The sequence below is a fragment of the Nuphar pumila genome, chromosome 7 (assembly GCF_984573655.1).
Source record: "Nuphar pumila chromosome 7, dmNupPumi1.hap1.1, whole genome shotgun sequence".
Lineage (NCBI taxonomy): Eukaryota > Viridiplantae > Streptophyta > Magnoliopsida > Nymphaeales > Nymphaeaceae > Nuphar > Nuphar pumila.
The window spans coordinates 26,429,607-26,446,271 of record NC_143255.1 but is presented as its reverse complement, the minus strand read 5'-3'; the positions used below and the strand labels follow the sequence as shown (position 1 = coordinate 26,446,271).

The window sequence follows — 16,665 nt, the reverse complement described above, 5'->3', positions numbered from 1 at the left end:
CTTGAATTATGCAAATCGAATCAGATTCAATCCAATTCAGACCCGATCTCATTGAGGCAGACCTTTTTTGAAAAAATGCAATTTTCAAGCCAACCGTTGCCCGAACCTAGAAAAGTAACATATCGATTGATTCAAAATTTTGAGGCGCATCTAATAATATATAACTTGAATTTCACCTTTAAATTTTTCTTGATTTTAAAGATTAAAAATAAATGTTTTATCATATTTCAATTGGCTCGTTTAGGTTTTGTCGATGAGACCTAGGCCAAGCCCAAATTCAAATGTCATTACCTAATATCGAGTATTTTACCAATGTTTCTATAACACTTAGCCAAATTTTCTAAAATCTCTAAATTTAACTTGGTGTAAAAACACACTATATTACAGGATCTCATATCCAAAGCTACCATGGATATGAGATCCTCACTTTGTGGGACAACATAGAAAGCGAGGAGGTCCTGGTGGGGTCAAACCTTAGATCTGTTGTCCGAGGAGATACATTGAATCTCAAGATCTGAGGGTATCAAATGCAACACTATGATCAGAGGCAAATCAAACATTAAATCTTTCCCATAATGAGAATCTGAGGCTTAAAATTTAGTTGAAATCTACGTATGAATCACAAGATTATATACCTCATATTTGAGTTCTGAGGAATTCAAATACACCCTAAAAGCGCAACTAAATAAAAGAACATGCTTCAAAAAATATTAAAAACCTTGACATATAAAAGGAAAATTTATACCTTTCAAATTAATCTGACAGGCTATGGTAATGAAACCAAACCATTAAATGACCACAAATTAGATTTTCCCTTGCAATTGTGCAAATTCTGTGGTCATTTGCTTATCTAGAATTTCAAACCAAGAACCATGGTTGCGGTCCAACCCAGAGTTACCGGAAGCGCCTAGGCAACCCGAAGTGCGCTTCGGAAGCGCGAAACGTTGCGCTTCCAAAGCGTGAGGGGAAACTTCCCCCACGCTTCCCCATTTTTTTCATTTTTTCGCTTCCCCAGTTCGCTTCCTAGGTCGCTTCCGAGACGGTTCAGAATTTTCTTTTAAGTGGTCCCACGCTTCCCCGCTTCCTAAATTTTTTAAAGTGCCTCGCTTCCCACTCCCGCTTCCCGTATCGCTTCCCGCTCCCGCTTCCTCGACTGGTAACTCTGGTCCAACCAGAGTCTCCCTGGGTGCAATGGTCGGTTCATGTTGTTTCCATCGAAAATGCATATGCAGCCTTCTCATGCTACTGCATGGAATACCCTTAAAATTAGTGAGCCATCCGAGCTCTACCAAACTTCAGACTTGGACCATACAACTTCAATATCAACAGCCCAGACAGCAACCCATAAAGTAAGTTGGTTAACCTTACCGGTTGTTTGATCCTTATGACAACTATTCAAGCATGATGGATTGATACTCTTGGTGTCCTGCATGATAGATCACATTCCATGACGTTAAATCAGCATATATAACTAATCTTATAAAATCAACTCCATAGAGTGGGGAACATCTATATATGAATGCTAACAAGCAATTTGAGACAAACTGAACAAATCAACAGGTTTCCATATCACAATCTGATACAGCTGAAACTGCACATTAATGTGGAAAAGTTATTTTCCGCAACTATTTTATTTAGTTCACATTTGTAATGTTCGAGAGGATAATAAATTAAGCAGCTCACTTACACCCAATACACAATATTTTCTAAGAGAAAATGATTATCTCTATTACAGAAGATGACTCTATTACAAACTGTACAAAACGAGAATTGACAGTGTAACCTCAATAAACAATCTGGCAGCTTATCTGGCTCCAAAGATTGAATGCAGCCTCGCAACATTTGGACATGCAGTTTGCTGATTTCATTGAATATGGCATTGCCATTTCACACCTAGGACTGAGAAATGCTACATAAACGACTGATGCTATAACAATATCTTCCTTGTCTTGAGATATGAATACATAAAAAAGAATCCAATCATCACGCCGATGAATATACCAGCAGTTGTCAACCAGAAAGCAAACTGCATGAAGAGTCATGATTCTATCAGTAAAGGTTCAGATCAATCAATCATTAATGTGTTATCTGAACTAAATCATTTCCTATAAAGCACAAAAATAAGAAAGAATGTGAACATTTCTTGCTTATGAGCATAAAAATTACACACATGTTATTGACCAACTGAACCATAAATAGTCAGACCTGGGTTAAAAATATGAGGCATGCAAATATAAAATTAACAAGTTATCTGGTAAATGAAAATAATAGATTAGAGTTGATATCATACCACATGCTCCTCAAGGTAGGACTTCAGGTTCATTCCAAATATGCCTGCAGTTAGGGAAAACAAATGAACATGGATGGAAATGCCTAAACCAATAATTTTCTTGTTACAGCCTACCCAGATTACTTTGGAATAATATATATGAAATAGAAAAACAAAATTAACATGCATAAGACCAGTCATCATATCTACCATAATGCAAAGAATGGTCACCCAGTAGTACTCATTAACATAAAGACATAATGAACAGATAAAAGGGACTAGAGTTGACGACAATACAAGTTTTTTCTTTAGTAACAAAAATCAAAAGAATTGCCAATGTACTAAGTGAGTTAACTACTCAATGAGTCTGATGAATTCATGGGAAAAGAAAAGATCCACTTAATAGAACATATATTTCAGTATAATAGAGCCCCTTTATTCTAGGTTATATGGTAAAACCAAACTAATTGTCAAAAGCATTTGCTGCTTTCTTCACAATGATTACCATATGACAGAAGCAAACATAAGTTGAGGGCCACAGATGGAGTTGAGCTTGAGGATCCAGTTGTATATAAGCCAAAACGAGAACAGGAAAGAAAGGAAGCCAAAGACAATTTACATGGTTCGGCTTTGATGCCTACGTCCATGGATCAAACACACTCTAAGCTTATTATTCACTAGCCAAGCTTTTACACATATAATTGTTTTCCATCTGTTCAATCTCTTGGGAGATTAGTTTTATTTAATAGATGATGTTCTGTAACAGCTCTTCTTATCCTCATCTTGAAACTCTCTCGTTTCTGTTATTCCTTCCTTTCTATAGGATAATCTTTGATTCTAGATGAGCTGGCTGTATCCGCCAAATGCATGAAATTAGCTTGCTGATTTGAGCTGGGCTTTATCCTTCGAATCTTCAAGATAGTGGGTCTGAACTTCTTGCTGGCTTTGGATATCTTGCTTTATACCCCTCTTCAAACTTGGCAGGGGTGTCGACCAAAGGCCAAGTTTGGGCCTTATAGCTTGGAAATTAGCCTTGGTAAGAGGCTTACTGAAGATATCAGCTACTTGTAAGTGCGAGGGAACCTAAGTCACACGGACTCGGCTATAAGGTCGACGCACCCGCTTCGACATGCTCCGACACGGGTGCGGCTTCGGACACAGGGCGGACACGGTCAACCAAGTGATAGACTCAGTCAACGCACCGGGGCCGAGTCCGTCCACATTTTGGACTCGGTCAACTTTGACCGAGTCTATTTTTGTCTATTTTTAGAGCAAAAGGCATATAAAAACAAACAAAAAAATCAATCTTTTTATATATTTTTAAATATATATAGATAGATAGCCGAGTCTTATTATTGTTATATATATATATATATATATATATATATATATAGCCGTGTCCCCTAATGGACACAACTTTGACCGAGTCTTATTATTGTTATATATATATTTTTAAAATATATATATACATATATATAGCCGTGTCCCATGTCCAAAATTTTTGAAATTGCTCCGCACCCGTGTGACATAGGAGGGAACAAATCTAGTTATGAGTCGGTGTTGTGCAACCTTCTCCTGAACAAAATGGTAATCAATCTCAATATGCTTGGATCGATTATGAAAACTGGGGTTGATGGTTATGTGCAATGCTGATTGTCCCCAAAAATAGTTAGAGCTTGAGATATAAAAACACCAAGGTCTCAAAGAATGTAAGCAATTCAAGTCACTTCAGCAATAGTGGATGCGAGTGTTAAGAATATAGGGATATGTTTGTAATTTCATGTTCTTGGTATGTTTGTATTTTTATATCATGTAAAGGATATTTTGGTAAATCACCAAACCCTAATGTAACCACAGCAACTATTTATACATAAGAATGACCAGCCATCCCTTTGTGTAGAGGTCATATTGAAGGATCGAGTTTACACACTATTCTCCTCTCTCTTTTGTATCTTTATTGAGAAAAGTATTATGGTATCAAAGCCATAGCACCCAGGCACTCCCCATCAACCTAAGCTCTCTATCTTCTCTCTTCCCTTCTTCCTTATTCTTTCTTTCTTTCCTCTTCCCTTATTATTCTTTCCTTGTTCTTTCTCCTCCTCATTGTTTTTTTATCATTTTTTTCTTCTTCCTCTGCATCAGATCTGTCCAGATTCATTCCTCCTCGCGACCATTTGAATCAGATCTGATTGACTCAAATCTGGTTTATCTCTTTGTCATTTTGGGACAGTTCTGATTTAATAAGATCTGATCTGTTTATCCTTGTAATAAAATACAATAGGAGTGTATGCAACACAAAAGAGTGCAAAAACACAAGAGAGAGAACAATACAAGCCACTATGGGTAATACAAAAGCGACTAAAAGCAACACACAGCCACTAAGGGCAATATGCAATCACTAAGGCAGAATAAGAGAGAGAGTGAGAGAGCACCACAATAAAATAAATAATATTTTATTAATAAAGTTCAAGAGGAACACACACCAAATGGGCAAGAAGTCCACTTTAAATAGAGGATAAGTGAGAGAGCAAGCAACTAGCCGTTGGGAGCTCCCAACAGCTAGATGCCAAATACCTAAAATGCCCTTAAAAAGGGCCAAAAAGATAAAAAGATAAAAATAAAAAATACAGTAAAACAAACACACAAATAATCCTAAATACATATATATACACATTTATAAAATGTGTATATGCATATAGAGTATATACACACACACAAGTACATGTATATATACGGGAAAACATTAAGATAAATACATATTTTAATAATTCTCTCTGTTTTATATCAAATCAGATTCGACAAAATCTGATTTGACTTCTTTATCATCTTTCCTGTTTGTTCTACATTAGATCTGTTTTAATCAGATCTGATATCTTTTGCTGTCCCAAATCTGATCTAGTGCCTCTCCACCTTCTTTAAATCAGATCTATCTCATTCAAATCTGATCATCTCGTCCATCCAATCTTTACATTGATCCATTCACGTGAATTCATATCTTGATTCACACATTTTTGTTTGTCCATATCCTACCTCTCTATTCTTGTCACTGTTCCAGCAGCATACATTGGACTTCAGCGTTTCTTTCAGCCTACAATAATGGTTAAGGCATGATCTCTTTGGAGACCACTAACACCTTTCATCTTTAACGATATTGTTCTTCCTACGGAACACTATTTCAGGCCTTGGTTCTGGACTGGCCGTCTGCTATAGATATCTTGGCCCCTTCCTCTGTGAAAAAAAAAGGCTTCTTCTTCTTTGGGTCTATATGTTACGTCGAAAGGCCTTTGATCGAACCCAACCCACTTCTTGGATCCATGGGATTTTTTATTTTGGATGTTACATTGAAAGGCCTTTTATCCAATCCAATCCTTTGGTTTAGATCCATGATCACAGATACCAGATCTTACATTGAAAGGCCTTTGATATGATATAATCCATTTGAGTTTGGATATTTGATTCCCAAATATTGGATCTTACACCAAAAGGCCTTTGATCCGATTTGTACTCTTTGACTTTTGGATCTGTTGGATCATGGATATTGGACCCCACATCATTAACCTTGTACTGCTAGAACTATGGCGTTTCCTTTCTCCTTACCCATAAAAATTTCCTTTCTTTCTCAGTTGGTTCTGGAAAAACTCACTACTTCTAACTATCTCATCTGGAAACGTTATATTTCTCCTTTTATTGAGAGGTTAGATTTAATGGGACACTTGAAAGATTTTGGTCCTATTCCACCCGAGTTCATTGAAGAGACAAAGTGGATGGAGAGAACAGTAAAATAGTCCTTACTCGCAATCCTGCCTATCGAACTTGGATTCGGCAGGACAAGATGCTCGTTGCATATCTATTATCCACTGTATCACAAGAGAATCTTGTCAGTATAGATGATGGGATGACCGCTAGAAATTTATGGGAGAAACTATGAGAAATGTACTCACAAGTTTCAAAGTCCATTGCTATGCAATTGAAGGAGGATTTTATTAATATCAAGCCTAAAGATTCCAGCGTTACAGAATACATGAACAAAATGAAAACCATTTATAATGAACTAGTGCTTATTGGGCAACCAATTCTTGAGAAAGACCAAATGCAACAAATCCTTGCAGGTCTGCGACCTGAATATTATTAAGTTGTATATATATATATATATATATATATATAATGATGTAATAGGTAAATATCCATTAGGGGTAATTTGGTCATTTCAGTCCTTGTAATAGGTTGTGCCCATTTGGGGCACATTAGTACTTTTACTTTATTCTTTTCTTTTTGTTATTTTCTGTTTTTATAGGGACTATTTGGTCAAATACCAAATAGAGTTGTTGGGTTCTTTTTTGACTAATCAATATAGAGTGGACTAGTCAATAGAGTTGTTAGAACAGTTCAACAACTCTATTGAGACTGCCTCTTGTGTATAAATAGGGGTGAACCCCCTCTTATTCTTTTATGCTTGTTCTCAAGCACTCTCTCAATAGATTTTTTATATTTTTTATATTTGCTCTCTTGCCCATAAGTGGTATTGTGTATGTATTTGCCATAAGTATATTGACCCATAAGTGGTCTTCATTTGTGTATATTGTACTTGCCTATAAGATGAATTTGTTTGTATTTGCCATATTTCATTACACACCATGCTTGTTGTTTCATTGCAGTACCAGCCTCAACTTTCGAAATTAAAGGCCTTGCAACCCATTCTGTTGCATTATAAAACTGCGCATGTTTTGAAAAAGAAAGGTGAACATCAAGGCATGAGGTTCTGAATACAAACTTCAATCCAGGAGGCCATGATTATGGCCGGCAAATCAAAGGAAGAGGAAGAGGGAGAAAAAACTGGACCGACGATAGGGGACTCCTGCCCTTACCACAAAATGTTAATGCTAACTCTGTTATTAAGAATCAGAATCATAACCAACATACTAATCAGAACTTTAATCAACAAAGGAATGTGATGGTGTGCCAGCTATGCAAGAAAAGAGGACACAATGCAGCAGACTGTTGGGACCTTCCCTCTTATGGGGTTGCAGCTACTGCAAAGAAAAATGGGCAGCATACTGCAAATTATGCACAGAATCAGGATGGTAATGAACAAGTGGGAAATAAAGATTTAGCTGCATCTTTTCAAATTTTGAAAGTTAACCAGCAGCAGTCATCTATTCCAGAGGCATGATTCTTTGAATTCGGTGCAAGTAATCATATGACCAGTAATACTGGTAAGATTTTCAATCTAAAAGCTTACAATAAACATGGTAGAATAGTCACTGGAGATGGGACACCTCATCCTATTACCCACATAGGGAATGCCCAGGTCACTTCTAGAGTTGGTTCGTTATCATTGCCAAATACATTTCTTATCTAGAGTATCAAAAGATATTTAATTTTTGTCTCTCAATTGTGTGACCAAACTAATTCTTGTGTTGTCTTTACCCCTTCTATGTTTGTGAAGGATCCTCATATGAACAAAACATATGCTAAAAGGGTGAGATGTGAGAATCTATATGTTGTCAAGGAAACTCCTATAGGTGATCTGTTTGAGTCCAGTAGAAGAGTCTGTGGCCCTTCTGAAGTTTCCTCGTCTCAATTGTTAGTCTCTGAGATAGATTCAAATCAAGCAACATATGAAGTGTGGCATTTGTAATGAAGTATGTGGAAATACAAAAGCAAAGTGCACATGCACTATTACAAACCCAATATGGGAAAATACGTAAAGCACCAAGGCACTACACAAGCACAAAGTGCATACAAGACTTCAAAGAGTCAAAAAGACCAATACAACAACATAAAAATATATCTCTTTATTACTCAAAAATCTCATGGGATATGGAAAGGAAGTTGGAGATAGAATCCCATATGGGAACTTCTATCTCCCGCCATATTAGAAAACCCTAGAGGGGAGAGGTGGCACTCTCTAGAGGCCCCCATTATAAAAACTTCAAAAAAAAAGGAAAAAAGAAAGAGAGAAAAATGAAAAGAGAGAGAGAGAGAGGAGGAAAAGAGAGAAGAAGAAGAAAAAGGAGGAGATCTACTTTGTTTTCTCCAATCATCCGATGCTTCCTCCCTCGTTTTCGAACTTAAAATAAGGTACGGGTTTGTTCTTTTGATTCAAATGGAGAAACAGAGCATAGAATGTTAAGGCAATGTTTTTATTGGAAAAGAAAAGGGGAAAATCAATTTATCCACGTTGCTTAGGTATATTACTGGTTTAGAATCTGATTTTGTATTGAAAACATATTCTATTTCAGATTTATGCTTACACGCGCACGCACACACACACACATGTATATATATATATATATATATATATATATATATATATATATATATATATAATGCTGTAAATCTGTGTTTTAGTTAGTTTTTAGGCTCTTTGAAAATTCTGTTTCGAATTTGTGGCACTATCTTTTGTTCACACATATTGCAGATCCAGGGATAACCGTGGATCTGCATATTCATATAAAGATGTGTAGATCCAGGGATAACTGTGGATCTGCATATTCGTATAAACTTGAATGTGAATCTGCATATACACGTATACCCGAATGTGAATCTGCATATACATGTGGACTTGAATGTGAGTCTGCATATACATGTACATTTGAATGTGATTCTGTAAATACATGTACACTTAAATATGAATCTGCATATACATGCACACTTGAATGTGAATCTGCGTACTTTAGCATATACATGAAAACTTGAATGTGAAACTGCATATTCATGAAAACTTGAATATGAATCTGCGTACTTTAGCATAGATAACCCTATATGCTGACAAGAATGTGCAGATCCAGGGATAATCGTGGATCTGCATATTCATGTAAAGGTGTTTGTAAATCTGCGTACTTGAGCATAGGTAAATCCCTATGATTATGCATAGTGGGTTATGAAAGTGCAGACTTAAGTGTATAGGTGCTTAGCATATACGAATCGTGTATGCATGCCTAGACTGTACATACCATGCTCGTGATTCAGTAAGGTTGCTTCCTTATGTTAGTTTTTAAAAAAAATTATATACATCTGGATTGCCATGCGATTTATGTAACGACCCCAACTCATACCTCTAAAAAATGCGGAATATTTTTTTTTAAATCAATTGCGAAAATATTCCCAGAGACCCGGGGCCTTTACAGTTCCACTACCAATTGGATAGCCAAACACACCACAAGAGATCTTACACATATCACCCCAATCATAACAACTCATTATTTATTAATCATGAAAGAAAGAGTATTTAACAATAATTGCAAGAGACATATCAGAGTTGTTTAAATGACATAAAAGTAAATAAAAGAAAACTGAGTCATGTTGTCCCTCTGTGAACTGTCTAACAAAAGTGTGACACTCGTAGCTCTCCTAGAAGATAGTCGCTTCACTGATCCCCTGCGACTGTGAAAAAAACCCACAGAAGTAGGGTTTCAGAAATCCGATGAATTTTGCGTACAGGTACCTCTAATGAAATAAATGAGCATAAGGAATACAAATAAGATTCATGCAATAACTTAGAGGTATGCAATTATGACAAATTCATAATTCAATTAAGCATTCATACAATAGAGAACAATTATTAAGCATAAGAGAACATTTAATAAATAACAAGAATCACAAATTTAGCAACACAACCATTTAACATGCATTAGGGAACAACATTAAGCTTTCACCAACATTTAACAGTTAAGAAAACAGGTAAACATGCATGATCTAATGCATAACAGGAATATGTATGGCTTCAGTGCAAAGTATAAGTAAATTATTACCCTTTATTAAAAAAAAAATCATATGCATGTCTCTATTAAATGCACACAATTTAAGCTTCTCGTTTTAATTACCGTTGCTCGCGGATATACCAAACGGGTAAAATCTCCGAGGTCAAGTTAGGTTCCTAGAGTAGCTTAGCACACAAATTGTATTTTATTATTGTGTTCCAAACTTAGCCCTCGACCGAAACAACCTTCAAAACATTAGACCACCCATCTAATGTCGATGACACTATGGATCACCCATCCACAAGTGTCACTTTTCTTGGTATACCAAAACAATAGTTGTGTCTACACACCACCCCCAGGCAAAGTGGCGGACTCTCCCTAAAATTGTGGCCAGGAGAAAAACCTCAATATCGAGTTCAAGAGTAACAATAATGCACACAAAGTTTTTGTATCCTCATGATTTTCCCAAACCACAACTCCAAGAGTCTCGTACTCCCGACCAGACATCTTAGAAAGTATATTACACTGTTCTTTTATTTTTATTAGATTATTATTATCACATTTCTTTAATATGCAATTCAGCATGCAAACAAAGACAATAACTCGCATCTACCCCTGCGAGAGCCATCACGGGGCTCTCGCCCGTGGAAACACATAGAACAGTGCAATGCAATGCAAAATATTAATGTGATTTTTTTGGTGCATTTAAAATAAATAAAGGAGTAAACCACAGCTCGAGAGCCACCCGACCCACGATGATTCATTTCAATCATCGATGCACCATATGCAAGAGCCAAAGCAATATGCCATATATGAAAATAAATCACATGCTTTCTAAGCACGCATTCCTATTTGCATATTTCAACTATGCGCGTGAAACAAGAATATTTAGAAGCATTTTCATATAATGCAAGTTTTCATTTAATGCATTTACTTATGTCGAATGCATGTTTTTAATTCACATACTTACATCACATGCAAGTTTCTATTCATAAATCTCTTTACCTATGTCACACGGACTCGGCTAGGGAGGCGTCGCACCCGAGTCGACACTCCCCGACACGGGTGCAGCTTCGGACTCTTCCCGGACTCGGTCAACACCGAGTTGGACTCGGTCAACGATTCGAGGCCGAGTCCGTCCACATTTTGGACTCGGTCAACTTTGACCGAGTCCAAAAATGTCCATTTTTAGGACAAAAAACAAAAAAAATCAATTTTTATATATCTTTTTTTTTTTAATATATAACCAGACTGTGCAACTACAATTGCACAATCAGTGACTGTGCACAGTCTGTGCAACTGTTAACGTATAAAGTTTAAACATTTGAATGTCAAAACTGAACAGATCATAAAGATGTGAATGCTATAGTAAAGGGGTCATTTTAAAAGTTGGACCAATACAGATTATGGACCATTTCACAAGGTCATAGTTTCAAGTTTTTTTTCTTTTAACCATGGCCCATAGATGTGTTTACCTTAATTTTAATTGTTTACTAGAATTATTGTTATATATATATATATATAGTTGAGTCCCCATGTCCAAAATTTTTGAAATTGCGCTGCACCCGTGTCGCACCCGCACCCGCACCCATGTGACATAGCTCTTTACACATGTGATTACTTGTGCAACTATATATATGCAGCATGATCTAACATTTCAGATTTGTACATATTCACAAAATACTCATGTAGTTAACATTGCCTTTGACTATCAATCACGCAATACTTGTTAACCTAGTCGGTTGGGGTTCCAATCAGGCCCAGCTGACCTAGGTCGGTCTGGTCAGACCTAGGCCGGGCTAGCCAAGTCAGCCCAGTCGACCCTATCGGCTGGGCCTGACAGCACATGCACAGGCCCAGCCCGGGCCTGTGCGTGCTGTCAAGGCTGGGCAACCACACGAAAAAAAAACACTATATATATATATATATATATATATATATATATATATATATATATATATATATATATATATATATATATATATATATATATATATTATGAACGCACAGTCGGCTGCACCCAGCCAACCCAGTCGGCTGGGTCAGCCCTAGCCTAGCCGACTCATTCGGCTTAGGTCGACTGCCCCAAAAAAATCAATATACGAATCTTTTCCTTTTCTTTTAAACTATGTGTGAACCATGCATGGCTACATGGATGAGAATAAGAAAACAAACAGGTTATAAACATAGTCACGTTCATATGTGCTTACAAAATAAATCAAAACCTATACATGTTCAAAATGAACAATAACTGTATTGAAGATACTCTTTCAGTGATACACCTAAATATTTAATGTTTTCAACACACATACCATTGTACACACGTTTTTAGGAAAAATACAGTCATGCTACATGCTTCCAACACATATTACCATGCCCAGCTCAGTCCATATCAAGACCCACCTGTAGGAACCGATATTCACCCAATAGGATTCCAAAAAAGCCACTTTTCCTCAATAAAAATTCTAGTATAGCTTGTACAATTTTTTTTTCATGAAAAAGAATGCGGGAATAACCGGAAATCAGCTATGGGGAACGATCCATGGGTCATCCGATATGCACCTTTGAGGAATCAACCGTAAAAATGTTTTTCCCATGGATTTCATCCAAGATATTACGTAAAATCGAACCAATATTCGATTTCTCACCTATGTTCAAAAGAGGGGACTCGTACCTTTGCAAAATTTGAAGAAAACTATGAGAAATGACAGTGGAAAAGGGGCTGTTGGAGAAGAAGATCTCTCTCTTCCCTCTTTCTTTCGCTTTCTTTTTTTCTTTATATATAATGAGTGGGAGAGGGGGTGACACCCCCCCTTATCCATCCCTCTCTAAGAGAGTTTCCAAAAAGGGAACCCTCTTTCCATATTGTTTTTCCAAAGTTTTTGAAACTCTTTTAAGTTGACTTTTCTTTTCTTTTTAAAACTTCTAATTCCTTTAAAACTCTTTCATAACCCTTCTTAAGTAAGAAATAAGGACTCCTTTAAAGAATCCCACTCAGCCGAAAAGAATAAAAAATTGGAATTGATATTATTTAATTAATTAATTATTAATTAAAATTATCTAAAAACATTCAAAAATAACCAAATTAACCCAAAAGGCTTCTCAACCTTATTAAACTCCAAATTAAGGCTATATATTGAATTTAAAGCTGAAAAAACATTGGGCTTGGATTTGGATCCGGATTCAAGATCCAAACCCATATCCAAAACAAAAAATGGATCAAGATCTGGATTAAATCCAGATTTAAGTAGGTCTTAATTAAGATCCAAATCCATAATAAATCGGATCATATGCCTTGGATCCATCCCGATCCAACTCCGGATATGTTTCGACAGACTGCTCAATTTTTAGAAAAACGCGATTTTCGAGCCAACCGGAACTCGAAATCAGGAAAATAAAATATCGTTGCACTCAAAATCCCGAGACGCATCCAACGACATATTACACAAATATCAAATTAGGAATTTTGCCAAAAAATAACCCGAATTTCACTTGAATTTAAAGGTCAAAAAATAAAACTCTTTATCTCGCTTCGATTGGCTCGTTACGACCTAGTCGATGGGGTCTGGGCCAAGCCAGACTCTAAGACATCAGTCTAAAAATCAAGTCACAAACGATTTCTCTCCCAGACTTAGCCAAATTTTTTAAAATCCCATGAAATGACTAAGTACGAAAATACGCGATATTACAATTTATAATATATATTGGTTTTCTGTTGTGTAGATTATTTGTCATCTGTCAGTCCAGACCTGACAGGTTGGACTGTCCCATCATAGCCGGGGTCTATCCGATCCCGATCTGGGTGCCACATAGCACTAAAGGGCACGCAGCACCCTGTTGGGCGCTGCTGCTGCCCATGGCAGCATGCCATATGTTGGCCGGCTGGGATCTGCACGACCTCAGCATGTTGGTCGAACATGTTGTGACATTGGTCATGTCCATCGCAGCCCCAGCTTGTTTTTCAAATATATATATATATATATATATATATATATATATATATATATATATATATATATATATATAAGTTGTTATACAGGGTGCAGGCCGGCCGGTCGGAGTTTGCAGACCACCAGCCGACTGCCTCTCTCGCGGTACAGCAGGTGCGACACCCTGCTGAGCACAACAATAGTGACTGGCTGTGCCGAGCAAGGTGGGCAGCTACAGTTGTTGCTGAGTTAAATACAAATAGCCAGCATATCTTAAAAAAAAAAATATATATATATATATATATATATATATATATATATATATATATATATATATATATAGGTAAGTCTGGACATTGAATTGTTAGGCCTTTGTGTTTGGACACTGAGCATAATGAAGGTATCAAACTCTTGTATGGGCACGCTATTCATGTGTGTTGTACATACGCCTAAACACTGCCATGTGACACCAAGTGCAGTGCTGTTATGCTTCTGTAAAGTTTCTGATTGGCCTAATCATTGTTTATTCCTGACACCCCTGCAGAACATTGACTCCCATCATTTATGTTTGTCATAATGCAATTCTGTATATGGAGAGATATGCATCTGTCCCACAATTAAGAACCATTTATTATGTTTTGAAGGATCCATCATAGTATTACTATTATGTTTTGTTTCATAAGTGCCATCTATGTGGATGATGGGCAGATATATATTGTTAAGCCCCAGCTGATTGAAGATCGGCGGGGCAGGTTTATGTTTTGCAAAACCCCAGACGACTGAGTCGGCTGGGCGGATTTAAAATCTGTCAAGTCCAGCCGACTGTACCGACGAGGCAGTTTCAATATATATATATATATATATATATATATATATATATATATATATATATATATATATATATATATATATATATATATATATATATATATATATATATATATATATATATATATAATGTTAATGTCCAGACTTATATACTTTTGTATATTATCAGATTGACATGTAGGATATGTCACATGGGTGCGGGTGCGGGTGCGGGTGTGGGTGCAGGGATTCGACACTTCCAAAAAACCCGGGTGCGGGGGTGCGGCAGGGGCAAAAATGTATATATATATATATATATATATATATATATAAAGGGGGGGGTCCAGGGGTTAACAATATTATGTATAAGGGGGATTCGGCAAAAATGTAAATATATATATGTATAGGTGTAACATGCAGATTTGTGTCTGGCTATGTCCAGATTATGCATTTTTATGACTGGACTATTATGCATGTTTGCATATGAGCATTGAACTATTCTTATGAGAGTACCAACGTTGTCCCGTGTGCAGGCAGCAATGGGTTCGACTCGGTGGATGAGTGTTGTACCCCGAGCTTGCCAAAATGGCAAAAGAGTTGTTGGTTATGCATGTTTATGATATTTAATGTAATGCTTACATACATATGCATGAAATAAAAACGTGAATCCTGAAATATGTGGTTGTTGTTGCACTTGCATGATCACATGAATGTTTATGCATTGAGTATGAGATGAATCATGAAAATAAAGATGTATTTTTTAAATCATGAGATTTTATTAGAGTTACCGGAAGCGCCTAGGTAAAAGGGGAAGTGCGCTTCGGAAGCACGAAACGTCGCACTTCCGAAGCGTGAAGGGAAGCGTCCCCTTTTTTGGGAAGCACGCTTCCCTTTTATGGGAAGCACGTTTCCCTTTTATGGGAAACGTGCTTCCCCTATTTTTTTCATTTTTTTTTCGCTTCCCCCTCGCTTCTGGTTCGCTTCCGAGACGGTTCGGAATTTTCTTCTAAGTGGTCCCACGCTTCCCCGCTTCCTAAATTTTTGAAAGTGCCTCGCTTCCCGCTCCCGCTTCCTCGACTGGTAACTTTGGATTTTATGCATGTAAAATTTGTTATTCTTATATATTCTTAATTGAAGTATATGAATGTGCATTTGAGAGCATGTTGAATGATTGCATAAGTGGCATGCTCATTGTGGTTTTTGCGTAAAATGCATCGGTGGTCTAATGTGAACCACTGTAGGCCATGTGGGCCACGAGCAGGTGTTGCTCTGAGTTTTTGACGCCATTGTCAGGGGAACGACGCTCGAGAAATAAGTATTCACTTTATTGCCTAGTGTTTGTTCACATGATTTTAGGATTGCAAGTTTGATTTTTTGCATTTTTATTAAGACTGCTTAGTTTATTTCTTTGTTATCTTTATTTAGGACTGTTTGGTTTGCTTTTGCAATTTATTTGGGATTGTTAGGACCGTGTTGCTTGACATCCCTAGAGCTATCTTACTTTTCTTGCCCGACCCACTTAATAGGGTACCCATTTCATAAGTGACCGTGCATCTAGTTTAAATTCTGCAAGATAATTGTTTGGGTGCAAGTGCGTGTTTGGTTTATTTATTTATTTGCTTTTACCTGCTTGCGTGTTGTAATTTACGTGTTTGTACGTTAGGATCGTGGTTCGCGAGTAGAGGCATCTTCTTTTTCTTTTATTCATAGTTAAGTAGGGCCTTAGGCCACATTTAATTGGGTTGTATTAATTTCCCTTCTGCTCGGCATTTTGTAATAGGGTTTACGTGCTTGTTTGTTGCACTTTTTTTTTAAGTCAATAAAGGTGTGCTTCTGTTTGGAATAGTTAGCTTTCGTCTCATTCTCTGAGTTCGACCCGGATCTCACCATTAGTGTGAACCGGTTTTTATTATTTAGTGTTCGGTTTGCACAAACGTTTTATTGAAAATACCCTTTT

At 36.9% G+C, this 16,665-nt stretch overlaps 1 protein-coding gene across 4 annotated transcripts in view; it reads right to left on the bottom strand.

Annotated features, from left to right (window-relative positions):
* Nucleotides 1–1,448: 1,448 nt before the first annotated feature.
* Nucleotides 1,449–16,665, bottom strand: part of MGT10 (magnesium (Mg) transporter 10) — an 84,786-nt gene continuing 69,569 nt past the window's right edge. For 2 of the 4 annotated variants that reach the window (XM_090012142.1, XM_090012143.1), the window contains exon 12: nt 1,449–2,026. In XM_090012142.1, coding sequence (XP_089868268.1) covers nt 1,785–2,026 — 242 coding nt within the window. In that variant the 3' untranslated portion in view covers nt 1,449–1,784. Of the gene's footprint in view, nt 2,027–2,290; nt 2,335–16,665 lie in introns of those variants that run through there. The other 2 variants (XM_090012144.1, XR_016433039.1) reach the window with 2 other exon arrangements.